Source organism: Pundamilia nyererei, unplaced genomic scaffold (assembly GCF_000239375.1).
Source record: "Pundamilia nyererei isolate P.nyererei 1_Seehausen unplaced genomic scaffold, PunNye1.0 scaffold00083, whole genome shotgun sequence".
Taxonomy (NCBI): domain Eukaryota; kingdom Metazoa; phylum Chordata; class Actinopteri; order Cichliformes; family Cichlidae; genus Pundamilia; species Pundamilia nyererei.
Window position 1 is genome coordinate 1,181,174 of NW_005187484.1, and position 19,205 is coordinate 1,200,378.

The window sequence follows — 19,205 nt, forward strand, 5'->3', positions numbered from 1 at the left end:
AACTTTAAAGAAAAGCTCTTCACTCCCGCATCACCCCATTAATGGCTTGTTTCATAGAAATAACCCTTCAATTTATGTATTTTTTCTCAGTATTGCAGGGAAGTTTTGCCGTGCCTTAAGTGGCACTTTTTGCCAAGTCAGATTGACATTGAGGTTGTTGTTAACATTGTGTGCTTGTCTCTGGTCGCCCCGGAAGAAAAACAACAACATGGAGAGCCTAATGTCTCCTGACATCAGGAGGTCTTCCAAACGGGTCCGGATATCCGTCGTGGTAAGAGCCACCGATCTGGGCCTGGAACTGCCTGTCAACAGGTTCATCAGTCAATCAACTGATTGTCACCCTACCATTCCATCCCAGGGCTAATCCTACATGCCGATGGATGTGATGATGCATGCCATCGTGCTAAAAAAGTGCAGAACATCGTCTTTCTTGTCCAGCCTGTAACTCCATCTGACCTCTCACTGCCTCTAGTCAGTGATATTATTGGCAAAGGCTGCCATCCATTCAGCTTAACCAGTTTCCACTGGTCCGATGGTCAGTTAAGGTTATGCAGAGTACTTGACCACTGAAATCCACTACTGCTGAGTGCTAATGCCAGCGATGCATCATTGGGACCTGTGTGCCATTGTGAACCAAACTGCCTTTTTTAGTTTTTGGATAAAAAGCATGATGTGGTATGCACGACACCACCAAGCATGCACTAGTTAATAGTAAGGGTAATTTAACTGTGCCCAAAAATACTCATAAATTACTCGAATATTTCATTTGAGTTTATTTAGAATTTTATCAAAAACTAATGCAAATCCTCAGATCCTGTGCATCAGATGAAGCCTTTTAATTGTATTAAAATGGAAATTCAATGGCAAAAGAACAGCCTACACCACAATTTCTGCCTGAAATAAAAATTTGAAAAAAATATTAAAAGTTTTAATCCATCCGCTCATTATTTGCTGCTTATCTGGGTTTGGGTTGCATGGAAGTCTAGACTTTCCCCAACCTGGCCCTCTCTCTTTTCTACTTTGTCTGATATAAGTGAAGGGGCTCGGAAGCTCCACCCACCTTCTTTAGCAGAAGATGTTTGCTGAAAAGAAGAGGCAAGGAATTTAAAGTGGCTTGTTTCAGATAGTGGATGAATTGAGGTGCTCCACCAGGCCCCAATATGAGATCAAAAGAATTATTCTGACCCGAGTCCAGAAATTGGAAACAAGCATGTTTGGTCCAGTTTAATAAAACCTGTTTAATGTGATTCATGTTGCAAAATTTATTTGTCATTGTGGATCTAAAGTCTTCTCCACTTTGACATGGTCCAGCTACTGTCTTATTTTATTAAGATGTAGTGAAGCTGTGGTCAAGTATTCTTCAAGGACAATACTGTTCAATCATGCATGCTGTGCTGTCCATCATCAGCCGTGTCACCCAAGGCGTCCAATCAGTGATCGCCTCCCAGAGCAGGCTCTGCCCTGTTTCTGGTGTGACCTAAAATCTGGTGTTATCTTTTGCAGCCGACTTTAAAAGCTCTGGCGGCCCACGTCTTAAGTGTTCAGTGGGGGGGAGGGAAAAGTCGTGCTGTGGCAGACTCACCTGTGCATGCAGCATTAAATATCAGAATAGGAGCATCATATCTCTTCATTAGCATCAGGCACGTTTTAGAATGGCAGCGTTCTTAGAGAAGCTCACGTGAAATGATGATGATGATGCATGAGAAGTATTGGGAAGTACCGGAGATCCAATTACTACAGCATGTCAATCAATGGAGCAAGTGTCTGATTATAAATTGAGAAAAAGGATTTGGCGACGTAGGATCAGTCAGCATTGCATGACAAATGATCAGACATCAGCAGACGACACCAATTTCTGAAAATCAAACACTGTTAAGGTCAATTAATCATGTATTCTGATAGAATAAGTTCACATTTGTTCATTAATTACCATCAATGATTTATTCATAGTCTAGCCTTTGTCACATCAAACTGTCACATTGTTTTTCACTCATCACATGTCGCTTCATTCACTAGGAGCCACCACCCAGCCTAAAGAGTTTCTTTGCGGTGAGCATGTTGTCCACATTCCTTTGAAACATTTTTGGTTAAATGTCTGGTTCAGACTAATATTCAAAAGCAGTATATATAATTTTTCAATCTTTTGATTCGAAACTTCAAATTGTTGTGTTATCATCACAACGTAATCAAGCATACCAAGCGCACTGAAAAAAGAAAATAGAAAAGAGAAGACCACTTTATTTTCACTCATACTTGGCTTGCAAATTTTGAGTCCTGGAGATATTAGTTTGTCTGGGATCTGTAAGACTTTAGTGGAGCACCGAAATGTTTGTTTGTTTGTTTTTTAATTAATAACAGCTGAGCCGAATGACCAATAAAAAAAAATTAGGTTGAGTATTTACTGTAGCTCGGGTGTGCTGAGCTGTAGCCCCTTATCTGTTTGACACACACTGCAGAAAGCAAAGCGGTCAGTGAAGTGACGGGTGGAATTTTACAGGAGCTGACAGTACGGTCATTGCAGTATGCCAAGCAAACAGTCAAATCACAGATTTTCTGCAAGAAAGATATTTCTTTTTGTTTGAAAGGCGTGGCGGCATGTGGGAACAGACTCGTACAAAATAAGCTAACTGTGCCGCACAGAGTCAAACACAGCCCAATGAGAATCTTCTCTTACATGTAGAGAAATATGTGAGTGGCATTAACAGCTGTCCATTCATCTTCTGAAACACACAGGGCTAACACGGAGACAGAAAACCATTTGCCCTTACCTTGAAACATGTTTTCTATATTTTAGATTTTACGGGAAAAAATGCCTTCCGACAATATTAGTCGGTGTTCGTGGACCAAATGATGTTTGAAAGGGATAATAATAATGGATTGGATTTATATAGCGCTTTTCAAGGCACCCAAAGCGCTTTACAATGCCAATATTCATTCACTCTCGCATTCACACACTGGTGGAGGCAGCTACGGTTGTAGCCACAGCTGCCCTGGAGCAGACTGACAGAAGCGAGGCTGCCATATCGCGCCATCAGCCCCTCTGGCCAACACCAGTAGGCTAAAGTGTCTTGCCCAAGGACACAACGACCAGGACAGAGAGCCCGGGGATCGAACCGGCGACCTTCCGGTTACAGATGCGCTTCCCAACCCCCTGAGCTACGGTCGCCCCGTGATGTGATCAAAAATGTATTTTTCTTTTTTTTTCTTTTTAAGCAACTCTAACTCCTCAGGCCTCAGTAACTTTTAAAACTCAACAGAAATGAGTTCAGTGGATAACCAAACAGGTGAAATTAAAATGAAGTGTTACTTTTCACTTCTGAACCAAAATGAAACCTTTTTAAGCACATTTTCAAAAACTGGTCTTTAGAGACTGGCCAGCTGGATTAAGACAAAAATTGTATGTTTTGAGGGGGTTTAGGCTTTGGTTTTGGGTTGACAAGAGGGGAACATAAGGCAAACATCCCTTCATGCTCGGTTACAGTGGTGTTTGATCATGAGACAGAGACCATGTCAGCAGAGAGTATTTGGCATTTCAGATATTAAGGGGGTTCTACTGAAGTGCAGTAGACAAATGACCCTAAAGGAAACTCAAAAGTAAAAGTCCTGACCAAACAACCGTATGTGATGGTTTAGGAGTAAGAGCGTCCTGTGCTTCTGATTCTCAGTCATTATTATTGTGTCCGTATGACTCTATTAGCACTGTTAATGATTTAGACTTGAGGCACTAAAAGGGCCACATTAGTTTCACATGTCAGTGACAATTATTGAAGTGTGTACACATTTTCAATCACTGAAAAGCACAGAACAGTGTCACATCATTTTTCATCTATCGCTTCAGGGGCCATGTGCATAGCCGTGGTGTACAGCTGATGAATTACACTGTGAACAGTTTTGTTGATAAGTAAGGAAACCCACTGGCAGCATTGTGCTTTTAAATTATTCACTTTCCCCATCAAGTTCATCCACTGGCTCTCGAAGGGCTTTTTAGCACAATATCCAGTGTTAATTATTTTTGGTTTTTAACTTTCTAAAAATCTTTCAAAAAACTTTTTTAAATACAGCTCTGTTATGAAATTATTTCTCTTGGCTATGAAGTACCACAAATGCTGTCCCGAAATGCAACATTTTGGTTCCTTAACACATCCATGCTGTGCAGTAACACAGCAGAAGTCAGACTTGCCTTGAGGAACTTAACAAAAAGTGTGAAATTAGTAACAGAGGAGGCATGCTGGGAGTGTTTTTTTTTTCTTTTTCTTTTTTTCATTTGATGGCAAAAAATTTGAACCCCAAGGCGTGTATTTCTCACCATGACACCATGACAATATTTGTGTGGAGCTGCATAGTGGCAAAAGACCACAGAGACTGTAACGCACAGGAGGAGCTTTAGTTTGAGGTGAATTACCAAAATAATTTCTTCAAGTGTAGTAATGGAACAGATTAATCAAAGTGAAATGTGGCCTGTTTCGCACATTTACAGAAGAAGTGTTGCTCATTGTATGCGCCGTTTGTCTTTGAGGCATCAGTTACGCAGCAGCGCATCATGACTGCTCTCTGAATGTTTAAAAAATCCTATCGATCGTTCCAATGGGATGCTGCATTAAGTACCACAAAACAGGAAAACCTTCCAATAGTCATCACTGCTACACACTTATTCTAATTGTAAGGAAATTTAAATCTCTTTATTGATTTGTCACAGCATGATTTTTATTTTAAAAAAAAAATTCCAAAGATTTTTAGGCATCTTTCAACAAACACCAAGGACATACAACAGCAGATAGTTAGGTTATAATTTCTTTGATATCTAATCAAGTGGCACATAACTGAACAGCTACATACCATAGAAACAGACATTGATTCATTTGTGTGAAAATATAATCCAATTAATGCGAGAATATGCTAAAAAATACTGTGGCAAACCAAAACCACTAGCCATATTTGTCACATTGTTTGACACAAAAATGTAAACAGATTTCCTTAACACTCCCTAGCATAGTTATTTACTTGTTTATTTACTTGTTCATTCATAACATGGTTGAAGGGTGTTTCATGATTTATGAGATCGATGTTTATCAATTAGCAGATTGTAAACACAAACCACAGTGACTTTTACTTGCCACAATAATTAGTTAATGCAATAAACTAGGTTTTTTTGGAGAAATGGAATGTAAATGTGCCTGTCTCTAAAGCACTATGGGTCAACTTGAGCTGTTAAAGCGTTTTATAGGCTAAAAAATCAAATAGACGTGACAGTCAACACAAAAAGGTTCAGAAGTTTTTCATACTCTATGTTTGAGGTATGTTTTTCATTCCCCCCCCCAAAAAAATACATTTAACACAGTTCAGTAGGCTGCATACTGAATTTAGAGGATGGAACTCATCATGTCAGTATCAATCCAATACCAATACAAGCGTTGGTTTTGATTGTAGCGATATTTGGATGAATCTGCCCACCTCTGTTATTCAGTGGTCATTTATTGGTTTTGCAGTGAAGCATACGCGACATATCATTTGTGGTCTTTGTAAAGAAAAACCCGACCCACATCTGAAGCCACACAAGTCCCCTTAGTTTCAGCAATAACACTTCAGTTTCTGAAAATACATAAAAATCTGTGGCTTATGTGAAACTGTTTGGCCATCTGGCAAGCCAGATCTATTGCACAATATATAAAACCAAGTTGGGTATTATTATACCCTCGGGGGACGAATTAGTGCAGGAATGTTTTTAGTGGTCCCATATTATGTAAAAAATGTATGTCCTGCCTATACTTTTAAGTGTTTAATTTCTCGTGAAGACCAGTCAAGCTTCCAATGGTCCTCATCTGCCACTGCCTGATGTAACTTAATAAAGTCCAATGATTTGTTGAGTGCACCCATGAGGAGCATACTGCATGGTCAGTGGAGAGACAGATGGTGCATTATTAGTGCAGTGAAGTTTTGGATGTGTTAAGTGAGCCTAGAAGCATGTTGGTCATTATTGTCTTGCAGTGAACCAATTAGTTATGAACCCCTGTTGCACACACACAAGTGTGAGCATTTAACTAGGCCCGCAGGCTTGTTTTCCCTGTCATCAGGAGTTATTAACATTCAACAGTGTATACATGCACATGGCAGAGGGCTTTGCTGATCGCAGCGCTGCTCTCAGTCTGCCGAGGCTCTGCGGGGCCGAGCAGGAATGTGGACAAACAAATTTAGCCAATTGTTGTTCCCTCTCCTATTACTTCTGCATTACGCCCCCATGGCAGAAGAGAGATCAGCTTATTACTTCTCCCCTTGCAACAGCTCCTCTCTTTCACACTTCTTCCACTTGTCGTTTCTGGCTACAGTTTTATCTTCGCACCTCCATTTCACACTCTTTGTCCAGCTCTGTGACTTCTCCAAAAGCCCTCCTCCCATTGTTGTATCTCTGTTATCTGTCCGCACCTCCCCTCACCACCCGCTCCCCTCCTCCTTCTATCTAGGCGGTGAAATATTGATGCAGGGTAAATGACATCAGTAGTCTGTTTCAGAGAAATGATGCCGCCTAGTCTCTCTGTCTCCTCTCGCTGTTTTTCTCATCATTCCCACCCCAACTCTTGTGCCTTCGTAATGCTACCATGCTTTATTTATGATGCCAGTGGGATAATTTTTTGACCCGTCACTTTTCTGTCTTTATTTCTTTCTGCTTTCTTACCCAAGTTTCTCAACCAACATGTGTGCTGCTTTCTTTCTTGACATTTACCTACATGGCAGTGCGCATAAATGTACATCAATCAGGACAGGAAAGACAAGTTGTTTCAAAATGCTTGTGTCTTCACTCCCTGTTGCCCTAACACTGTTCTGTGTGTGCATGCGTGTAATGAGTCCTCTATCCTAAACTGAATTCTGACTAGCTATTTGACTGTTCACACTCCACTGCTTCAGTCTGGGAGAATGAGTGGAAACGAGGCAGCCGGGGACAGCCAAAAATGAGGAAACTAGTCAGAACCTACTTTTCTGTTCTAATACGTGCACATAACACCAGCTGCTACCTTTGAAAACAATTAGAGAAAATGATGATGGTGACAGAAGACAAAACCAAACAGCAAACTGTCTGCACTTGCAATATATAAATGGATGCAAAGAAACCTGCGACTGATTGGAGGAATCGTTTGATGTCAGCAGTTTTATCAAGCTCGCGGGCGGGGGAAAAAAATCAGGATTTCACTAGTTGTTTGACATGTTTATCCAACATTATTATGACAAATAACTCGAAAATTTCACATCTATCAGTGATGCTGGGAGATAATGATCTAAGATGCTGTGACATCTTGAGCCTCCAAGTGCCCATCACAGTGTTACTGGCATCCAGCTGCACAAAACTTGGGGATGTTTCATTATAAAAGATGATGCAGTTATGTTCTTCTTATTGTTCAGAACTCTAAATTGATGCTTCCCATTTAGTACTTTCTACCAGATTGATATTTACACAGAACAAGGCGATCATCTGAAATGACACTTGATTTTGAAATTATCTTTCAAATTTTTGTAGATAAGGTAATTCACGAACTGCCTTAACAAAAACACAGACATACCCTTCCAGAAATACCAGTAACAATGGCTATATGTTCTCTTTTTTCTTGACATTAGGATAGCATCATTGGATATAGGGCTGGGCCATATCATACCGTTCACTGTAATACCGTGAACGGTATGATATGGTGTTCGGCAATGATAAGAAAATGAAATATCGCGATAGAATATGAGTAAAACGCACATGTGCAGTGCCTTTGTTTTCATACGCACATGGCGGAAAAAGTATGGCGACGGAGAATGAGAGGGACGAAAGCGGATCGTTGAATGAAACGCATGAACCAGAATTGGTTTGTAAAAATGCTGCAACTTCAATGATGTGGAACTGGTTTAGCTTTCGTCCGTCACATACACAACAAAGCACTATTTTTGGTAGAGCATGCTAGCGGGCCATCGTTATTACCGTGTTGTTTGGAAAATACGGCACACTTAAAATCAATCCTTTGATTTTTCTGTCGACAGTGCCCCTTATAATCCCGTGTGCCTTATGTATGAATTCTGGTTGTGTTTACCGACCTCGAAACGTTTTTATGTGGTACACGGCGCGCAGAAATCTGTCAAATGTTTTAGTACGATTTTGCTAAGCTACGAAGCCGCACCGCTTGATGGATTGTTGGAGCATTACGGCTACTGTAGTCAGGAGCTTCACGGAGTGATACGTACTGTGCTTCAACATAATATTACCGTATTGTGTGTGTATAACCTGTTTTTAAGTTTTGTGGGTATTATACATGGTTATGCTGAGGATATGTCGGCCAATTTCCACTGGAAATTTTTGGTTAAACTGTCAGCAAGGAATTTGCATTTGCACTCTTGAATTTTTATATAACTTTAATGGACATAAAAAAACAGCTGCTTGTTTTAGTGAAAATACATTGATGGTTTTTGGGGGTTTTTTGCACTAATAAAGTTGTGGAGTTGTAAAGTATTTTGTCTAGTGTCAATTATATCGTCAGTTATATCGTTATCGCAAATTTTCAAATGTATATCGTGATAAATATTTGTGGTCATATCGCCCTGCTCTAATTGGATAGTTCTCATGTATTTTATAATGTATAAATGCTACTTCTTGCAATATATCTCCCTATTTATGTATTTCTAAACAAGTGAAAGTCATCCCAGTTTTTTAATTTAATTCTGTAATTTGTTAATAGCTTTTAAATGTACAGTAGTCCTAGCTTTGCATTTATTCATAGAAAACAATAACTTTCAAAAGAAAAATGAACTGGGCTGAAATAGAATATTAATTAAACAGTAAATACAAGAGCAGAGCGGTAGACAGCAAGTCCGTAACAATAACTATAGAAAAGCATACAAAAATTAGCAAATCCTGAAATCAAAACTACTTTCACCTACTCCTTAACTCACAGCAGGCAGCTCCACATGTTTGATGTGACTTGTGTGCCTACGCACCAAAAAAAGCCATAAACAACTACACTTATTACTAAAACAATTTAAAAAAAAATGTAAAAGCAATGTAGATTTAGTTCACATAAAGACGCTAGTTTTAAACAGTCTCGTACCAACTAGTTGTTACAAGAAGCTAGTAAGGACTTGAAAACAAATCTTTTGATTTATGAATCGCTGGTCCAATCTAATCTGACTGAAATGACATGAAAGAAGAGGATTATTGGCTACTAAAAGAGTGGCAACCAGTGTGTAACAGGAATTATATGTATACAGACATCAGAGAAAACCTTTTATTAGAAGCTGAACTCGGGCCTGGTCCCAAAGAGAGTCCAAGAAGACAGAATGATTAACTTCATTAAACACAAGGTTAAGTCTAAAGGACTAAGACCAGTGATGAGTTCGGCTGATAGTGCTGAACAAATCTGTCTTGAAATTTTTGTTCTGGGTGGAATGAACATTCTCACTTTTGTAATGATCTCTGTCTGCCTGAAATGGTTGTCTGTCTAAAACAGACACAGATTACAGTACGGGGCACATTCTTTTGTAAAAATTTGAAACGGGGCAGAAATTATTAAAGTCATCAGGGTCAAGTGTTAGTCCTTTCAGAATGGGTTCAATAGCAGCAAGTTCTTTGTATTACAAAGACACTGACTCCATTAAAATTGTCCTTCAGGTATCTGATAGGAAGAATATTCTGGGGACAGGATGAAGTTTTCATTTCCTGAATAATTTCAGACAACACTGCAGAGAGGGTGAACTTATCTAGAGAAAATGAGTGTGACATGCTGGCTGTAATTTGTTTTGAGGGTGAACTGATTTGATGTTTGATATCAGAGGTTCAGTGTGGAGAACTTTGTGCTGGTTTTAGTCACAATATTAAAAAGATTTACTCGTCCCCTTTTTCACAACTTTAACCAGCAGTCGTAACAATGTGTCACTCCACAGTTTCGTTATTGTTCCACTGTAGTTGAATGAAACCATTAATGATGTTACTTTGAAACTATGTTAAAGTCTTTCAAGCAACTATATTTGCAATGTTTCCCTATCGTGCCATTCAGTGCTGTGTAGTTGGAGAAAGAGCATACAACACTATACTGAGTATAAACACAGCCCATAAAACTTTATGGCACCTTTTATAATCACTGCACCAGTTGTAACAGCCATTCAGAGGACAGAGAGCAGCAGGGCCCTATTTAAAACCCCAGTCCAAAGACCAGAGACCCACTACAGTGCTTTCAGGTAACATTTTAATCTTACCTGAAAGCAACAAGCTGAAATTTGATTTGGAGCCCGCAAAAGTATAAACAACAAAAATGAACATTGCAATGACTTGACCACATCTCATGAGATCTGAGCCTCAGACTGTATAAAAAAGATGGCATTAGTCACCATTTTTACCACCTCGAGTTTTGTATTTTTGGCCGTTTTGTTTTTCTTGAAGTCAAACAATAAAATATCTAGATAAAACTAGGGAATTGATCGACATTGCTAATGCAAGCACTGGATGATTGTTTTCAACAGTAAGGGCTGTAATTTACTTTAATATCAAACCTTATGCAGTGAAAACTTACAAAAAGTATACGCAATGCACCAGCACTACCTTGAGCCTCAATATGAAATTTTAAATGGGTGAGTAGACGTCACCTGTACAAAGCTTCTTCTTGGTTACAGGTTTTCTGGATATAATGTTAAATGGAATCCAAGGGATACAGGATTTTTATGAACAATACCAATATTTCTGTCATTATCAGCTGATATTTTTCCTTTCAGGCCTACAAAACATAAATAGATGTCCCCAATATTTGTTATGTGTAGTTATTTGGTCCTTTGTGTTCTGCATGATTCTGCTCTGATGAGCTGGTGGTTAAGTCCAAGAAAACTCAACAGCCAGGCAGCACATGGTCGTGGTGTTCCAGACACACAGAAAGTGAATGAATTCTTTAACCTCCTAGGACCTGGCGTCCACATATGTGGACATCACATTTTGGGTTATTTAGACCAAAATACTCAATTTTGCTCTACAAGGGCCTGATATCCACTTATGAGGACATTATACTGCTCCTGTTCTATCAAAATTTAAAACGAATATCCTCATATGTGGCTCTTATTTTTCTTAAAAACAAAAATAAGGTAAAAAAAAAATAATAATCTGGTAATTCTTTGTTTTTATATTCATCGGGCCCCAATATGCCCAAATATCAAAGAGAAATTAAAAATGCATGCTGTGGAAGAGTTCGGGTCCTAGGAGGTCATGGTCAAATGCTCAGAGGTGAATAGTTTTACTCTAAAGCCATGAAAGACAGAAGCATGATTTTAGCAGTGTCAGTATCAGCATGTTATTGCTGTTGTGACTCATAAATATTTGTGACATTGGGGGCAAAGTATTGTTTTGTAACTTTTGGATAATAAAGTAAATGTACTTAAATTTCTTCACTGCCCTGTGGATGGTTCCACTGACTCAAAGTAAAGATGACTGCTGTAGGAGGAGCAAGTGAAAGGGCAAAAGACCCTTTGACTTTTTGTTTGATCAAACCTGCAGCACAACAGGCGATAATGGTTTCATCAGCCCATTGTCAGCACTCTGGAGCTCAGTGCCTCTCAATATGTCTCTGTGCACTCACATGCTCATTCAATTCTCATCTGAATATGCCCACGCAGTTTCTCTGAATTGACTGTCAGTGTCACAGAGACTCGAAAACTTTACCCTCCCACTTCATTCTCTCACACACACACACACACACACACACACACACACACACACTTCTGCAAAATTGCAGAGATTTGGTCTTAGTAGAGCAGCTAATCTATCTAAAAGCCCCTATTTCCTATGCAGAGACCCACCCCCCTCTGCAGAAACCTCCCCAACTTCCTGTGTTTTACATTTGACCCCTGGAACAACGGTGTGTCTTGGTGACATTCAGAGCGCCCTTGTGTTGTGTGACAAGCAGAATGATCAGTGAGACAGAGGAGCTGAAGTGCTGTAGTTGCGTCTACGTGTTTGTTTTGTCTCATAAACTCCAGGCACGTCTGGCCTCTGCTTGCATAATGCTACAGTAGGGCACCTCTTTCTACCCCACGGCAACAGTTGCTAGGGTTACCGACAGGTCGGCCACTATGGTGATGAGGATAAATGAGCTCAGGGCTTCCATCAGCCCTCGGGTCACATCCCCCTGCCTTTCTTTATGTCTCTCTTTCTCTCTCACACACACATGTTGCGCTGCGTCCAGTCCTGTCAATGTAAATACCTGCACTCAAGCACACAACTAAACACACACATGCTTACACACCCCGTGGTAGTGCACCCTTCCACTCAGCTGTAAGTTTCCTCTCAGCCAGACCTATGTAGTGTTTTTGGTTTATCTCTGCAAAGCACAGGGTTGCTAGTTTGACTTCCGCTCGTCAAACCGTGCCTGCTGCGTCCGCCTGTCAGTTAAGAGCTGTGAGTTCTGAGCATGCCGCCAATCCATCATTATAATGATCATCTGCTCTGACATCTCATACATCACATCCCCCGCACTCATTAAATATACTGTAGTCGCTCCTTTAGTCATTCATCCCATTTCTGTCCATCTGTCTCGAGACAGCGGCGCAGTACAACACTTATGATGTGATGCATGGGCGATTATGTGTCATTTAGCCTTCTGTGCACAGATGTAGTGAAGGGGGCGCACTTAAAAAGTACAAGTGAATATTTATGTAGGTAATAACCCACCGAGGTCCATTGTTTGTCACCCATTCGTTTACTTTTGTTTGCCTGTGTATTTGTAGCATACAGACTGTACAAAGTACACTGGTTAGCTTTATTTTCTGTACTGACTGTTGTTCTGTTGCTTCTCATCTACAGGATGATGGAGATGTGGAAGATGACATGACCATTAGAGAGGTAAGATGCACAACCAGTCCGAGCAATGAGAGCGGAAGAGATCAGCGTGTTGTTTTGGCGAATTAAAAAATGGAGGCACTGCAAAATTTTTCACTTCATTAGGGGTACTACACAGCCAGTGAAAACACAGGAGGAGGTTTGTCAAGATGGGAAAATAGTCCCTGGTTATGTCATAGTGATGTCATCAGGTTATCTCATCTTGCCTGCATAGGCTCCCTGAATTTTAAAGGTAGCCTGTTATTCTTTTCCTCATTTCCTGCCTGATATATACCATTCTAATAATGGGTATTCACATTTACCATGGCCAAAGTTTTTAGAAAAGAGGTCAGTATATGTACAAGTAGTCCCTGTGGGCCCAAAGCTCAGCCTTCATACTGCTCTAAATGTTGTTTCAAACTCTTGGGTCTTTATGATGTCATTGAGAGGGGCTATTCCTGTTATCTCCTCAGATATATTCTTAGATGCAAAGTGTAGCCAATCAGGAGAAAGTTGGCTTAAAGGGAGAGAAGCTTTGAAAGTGATTCATGCAGAGCAATAGCATCAGAGAATAAAATAATAAGGTTAGAAATGAATATATTAGGTCCTCTTTAAAGATGCTGGTGGTCACAGGATGGTTTAAAAGCTCTTTCAGAATAAACCTAAAAGTCATCTGTGAAAAAAAAAGTAAGTATTATCAAAATTAGCATTAAATAGTATTTAATAATGATGATAGAATTCATTCTAAGTGAAGTAAAGGAAAGGCATTTTATTCCAACTCCGTCCAAATCCCAGTTAATTTAGCTCTTAAGTACTGTCGAATGAGTCACCAAAATGTATCAAAGTCAGAACTAGTGCCGTCTCTGTTACTTTTATTTGCAGTAAGTTATATTTGGAGGCCTGCATATGTTCTGCGACCTCACCACCCTTCCGTGTGGATACATAAAAACCTGACGAGCAGCAAGACCAATAACACACCAGAGCAAGATTTAACATTGATAAATGTTTAAATAAACAGATTTAACATTTATCAATTCAGAAATGACATGCAAAAGAGAAGCTGGGCTGAAGGTGGGTTTCAAAGCAGCTTGCACTTGCACAACACCTATGGGCAGGTTAACTTTTAGGAGCGTGGCTCTTACAAGCTAGCCAATCAGACAAGTTGAAGAATGTAACGTAAACCATCAGACAATTTCAACCCACCTTGAGATTAGCTAGTTAATCTCACCATGCTATGTTGTTTTCAGTTTGAAAGCGGTTCAGTTTTCTGCCACACTTGGACATTGTACTGTTTAGCATAATCTTTTGTTTGTTTGTTTTTTTTACTATTTTCAGGGGAGGAATAACCTTTAGTGATGCGAGCACACGCGAGATTTTAGACTCAGTAAACTACAGTATGTTTTTAATGAAGATGCTGTGGTATAACTTCGGCTATAACTACACAGACAGCACTGAATCTGTTGAGCTGTCAAGTGCATTTAGTTTTGTTGGTCTTAGAAATCTATGTTTTTCTGACTGCAACTTCAGCCTCCACTTTGGTGACATCACAGCCTGACAGTCTTGGCTTTCTAGCTTTTCTCAATATCCCCAGATGGGCCTATTACCCTGGAGTCTTATATTTTTGGATATGACATCATTCATAATTCATCCATCAACAGCACCTCTCATTTCCTCTCTGTCAGCCACACATTCCTCACACTTTGCCTCTCCAGACCCTCCCCAACTTATCGTTCACCTCTCCTACATCTGCCATGTCACTGCTTCTTCTGTACGTCTCCCTTCCTTTTTCGCCTCTCACCTTTCCCTTCATCTGGTGTTGTAGGCCTCGTTATGATTTATAAAGTCATTCATTGTGGTGCCTGGTCCATCGATTGTCTGTTAGAGGAATGTGATTTATCAGGAAGGATTATTTTACACTTTGCCTTCTGATTAGTGACTGACAATGCATATAAAGACATTACACTGTACACTTTAGCCTGTCACTCACATATAGAAAGTCAAAGTTAATTGTTAATTAAAAACAAGCCTGTGTCATCTGAACTTAACATAATAAAGTTCACTAAAGTTCATTAACTGATCAGTAGTGTACAGGCTGGTGAAAATCATATATTGCTGCAAACTTTCACTGATCCTCTATGTGACTTTCAGATCGCAGAGTGGGAAGAGAGGCAGCTTGATGAGCAGGTCAACTTCAACAACTGCAAGATCGACCCTGCCCCGTTCCAGCTGGTGGAGCGCACGTCACTGCATAAGGTCTGATTTGTAGATATAATTGTGTTCAGCCTCTGTGTGGAACTAATATCCCTGCTACTAGGAAACTGTTTTTCCCGTTTTTTAAAGTTGCGTGTAAATGGCAGTTAGTTTGTATTTAAGCCTTCCAAAAGTAAAGCATTCAAGACTGATTAACATAAGACGAGAATTGTAAAACTTCACAGGCGGATCTTTTGTCTAGCATTAATGCAGCCTTCTTTATAGACATGACCCTCAGACAAAGAAATGGATGCTTCTTTTTAACTGTGTGCTAACAGGAAGCTCTTGTCCCTAAAGCATGGCGCATCCAATGTTCCCAAAAGAAATTAAGAAATTAGCTTTGCCTGTATGTTGTATTGTGTTTGTGTCTTGCATATGAAACATTGAATTAGATCACAATTCACATTTTTGTTGGTCAGATCGCAGGACAGTCCATTTTTGACTGAACAAACTGAAACAAGGTGCCTTTATACAATCCAGTGTTCAGTTATGATCTGGAAAATTAGCTTCACAAGTTGTCACATATGGCATATAGATAATGCCTCTATTGCATATTAAAAAAATTCAGAATCTGTAATGCAAAAATAAGTTTCAGTTGAGGAAGTTTCATGATCATGATATATAATATGTAAAAAATTGCATCAAATTCAAAACAACCGATTAAAAATGACAGCTACATTTTCACACCTGACACATTATCATCATAATATTTTTATGAAACAGACTTTATTTCAGTGCTTTTGTAAAAGTAAATGTAATATAGACAATTTACAAAACATTTTTTTATAAAATGACCATAACTTCAGAAAACCATCAAATCTGACCTGATGTCTGTTATGTACGGAGCCCCTCTGATGACATGGTCCAAAAAATAAATAAATTGTGGCCACAAAATACTACTTCGTGCCCTCGAAATAATATAACGTGCGCACAAAATACTTATTTGTGGCCACGAAATACTATTTCGAGGGCACGAAATAGGTATAACGTGGCAACGAATTACACATTTGTGGCAACGAAATAGATGACGTGCGCACATCATATTGATACAATTCCTGGACAGTTGCGTAGAACCATAGGCATAAGAGTAGGCTAAACCTATACACCATGTGCAGAGACAGTATGATTGAGTTTTATTTTACGGTTGGGAATGAGCTACAAATGCATTTAGAAAAGCCTGGCAATGCAAGGAACCATTATTACAGAGAAACATTTAAACAGGATATTGAGAGCCCAGTTGTTTTATAAACGCAAGTACGATCTGGACGCCGGGATAGATTTTATTGTGAATCAACTGCAAGGGCCTGGGAAGGATCACGGTTATCGGTCAAGTGTTTCGTGGCCACAAATAAGTATTTCGTGGCCACGTTATACCCATTTCGTGCCCACGAAGTAGTATTTTGTGGCTGCAATTTATTTATTTTTTGGACCATGTCATCAGAGGGGCTCCGTAGTTATGTACTGATTCATGAAATATGGAGTCAATGTGAGGCCAGTTTCATTCTCCTGATACACACAAAAGCACTTTATTACAATTTTGGTTCTACTTCCTCACGCCAAAGTTCTTCCCCACCGAGTGACTCAGCGTAAAGAACTTGAATTGATTTCGTTTACATACTGCAACACACAAACACACACACACACACACACACACACACACACACACACACACACACACAAGCCCGTTCAGCTATCTTAGTGAGGACCTTCATTGACATAATGGTTTCCCTAGACCCTTACCCTAACCATTAAAAATGAATGCCTTACCCTAAACCTAACCATAACTTAATTGTAACCCTGACACTAAAACCACATTTGAGCCTCAAAAAGGTCTTCAAATTTGTGAGGACCGGTGTGTGCGTCCTCACAAGTGCCTGTTGGTTCTCACAGGTATAGTAGAATGCAGATTTCGGTCCTCACAAATATAGCTAGACAGGAACGAACACACACAAAAAACCTACTCTAGCATCAGCACACCCAGCAAACCCACATTTCAGTGTGGAAATTCTCTCTTCTTACAAAGCATCCACACACAAACCAGCTGTGGCCGTGCCTAAAGTCCTCTATACATAATGTTGCCTCTCTCGTTCTGTCTCTCCCACTCTTTCTCATACACACACACACCCTTTGGGTTCTGTGTGAGTAGTCTTTAAACATTTAAGAGAGGGATCCTGCACCAATCTATCTCTCTCCTCCCTCCACTGCTCACTGCCAAAAGCCAATACCACGCACAATCTCCTTCAGCATATTAAACACTGCCACTGCTGATGCTGTACACAGACGTGAAAGTGTGTGTGTATGTGTATATGTGAAGTTATTCACTCTCCGGCTTCCATTTATCCCAAGCTGTTTACTGTTGCTGTTGTTTGTCTGCAGGCCATTTTGTAATGGACTGTTCCTTGGAATATTTACATGACAATATAGACCTCAAGTCTCCAACTGCCTGGGATTTGGTCCGCTGTCAGTTCATTTGAGGTATCAGTTTACAGGTCTCAAAGCGTGAGAATATTCAGAATTTCAACATTTTTTTGAAAGAAGGGAACTTATGAAGCCTGCTCTGTGTTCATAGTTTGATTAAGAAATTGCTGAAAAAAGCACCAACTCTACTTACTGGAGGCTTGATCTTTTGACAGCACTAATGTCCAAAGTTCATTCTATAAGTCAGCATAGCCAGATGACTTTCTGTGTTGCAGTTTGTAACGTATCATTTATTGTCTCTCGAATTTACTTTAACAAAAAATGTCCCAGACTGAAGAATTTGCTGTCCTTACTATCATCACACATCTTGCGGACATTTTTAACGATTAGAAGTTTTTTTTGGGACAAAATGCTGTTGAATAGATTTCCAATAATTAAAATAAGTCATGTTTTATTTTGGCCGCAAACTACAAAAAAGATTTTAAAATGACTTTCTGAAAAGGGACAATAAGTGGATTAGATGACACTGATTGGCATTGGTGGGTCAAATGTTGACCGTATTACCTGAGTACTCTTGCAGCTTCGCCATGTTGGGACCACATTTGTCATGATTCCTGTTCAGCTGTGCAGCAGGTTACACTTCTGATTAAAGAGGATGAACACCAGATGTGACTCTTTTGGCGTGCTGGAGGCTTCTAATCAAATTACTTTGCTGTTGATCAATTGATTGCGAAATGCTATTTGCAGCACTTTTAATCAGTGAGCGACAATTTAAATAGAAGTGAATGGGTTGACGTAGGATTGAGCTGATCTTGAGGAAGCACTTTCACATATTACATTACGTCGGGCGCAGCCTGAAAACATTAAACAATCTTCTCCTTGGCACAGCTTCTGTTTACCTGGTACACTGGGATCCATTTCAAACATCCCAAGTGGCCTTCTGGCTTAGGAGAAAGTTCCATTAAATGCTAAAAGGGCCTAGTACAAAAAGTTCAGCTGGCATTAATCCTGCACACTTCCTCATCTACTCACTGAAGTTTTTTTGACCTCACACTCTTTGCTTTTATCTGCACACAGCCACACTCCTCCACTGTAACTCTAGTACTGCAGATAAGATGCAATGAAATTTTAATGATCCCCTTGGGGAAAGCAAGTCATTGCTTGAGCAAATACAGTACTAACAGGGCAGAGTGTGTAAATAGAGCGAAATAGCATCATGGAAACATATAAAACCAACATTTCATGGAATATTAAAGTTGAAAAGCAAAGTAGAAAGAATAATGATACTAATAGAGAATAATGAAAACCTTTCATATTTTACTATTAAATACATTTTTTTTATCCTGCATCATAACTTCAATTCAGTTTTATTTATATAGTGCCATAACACAACAATGGTTACCTCAAGGTGCTAACAATAAATGATACAGAGAGAAAATGTCCAACCAGTTTGTACCCATTATCTATCATTTATGGAAGCTTGTTTCCACAACTGACAACGTTTTGATTGTCAGTCAGATTTTTCATCTGAGCATCTCAAAATTTTGACTTAAACTCAAATGTGCAAGAAAAAAACTTAAGTTTGAAATTCAACTATTGAATCAACTTTCAGTAATTAAGAAATCCGTGTTCTAGACTACAAACTTCAGCATGGGAGCCGTGTCTGATAAAATCCTCTCCTTATAGATCTGCATTGGTCTCCCCTGGCTCTCAAAGGGGG

The 19,205-nt window shown here is 39.6% G+C and overlaps 1 protein-coding gene across 1 annotated transcript in view; it reads left to right on the forward strand.

Annotated features, from left to right (window-relative positions):
- clcn2c (chloride channel 2c) overlaps nucleotides 1–19,205 on the forward strand; it is a 170,781-nt gene that overhangs the window by 142,630 nt on the left and 8,946 nt on the right. The window contains exons 23-24 of the mRNA XM_013912200.1: nucleotides 12,803–12,841; nucleotides 14,966–15,070. Coding sequence (XP_013767654.1) covers nucleotides 12,803–12,841; nucleotides 14,966–15,070 — 144 coding nt within the window. The remainder of the gene's footprint in view (nucleotides 1–12,802; nucleotides 12,842–14,965; nucleotides 15,071–19,205) is intronic.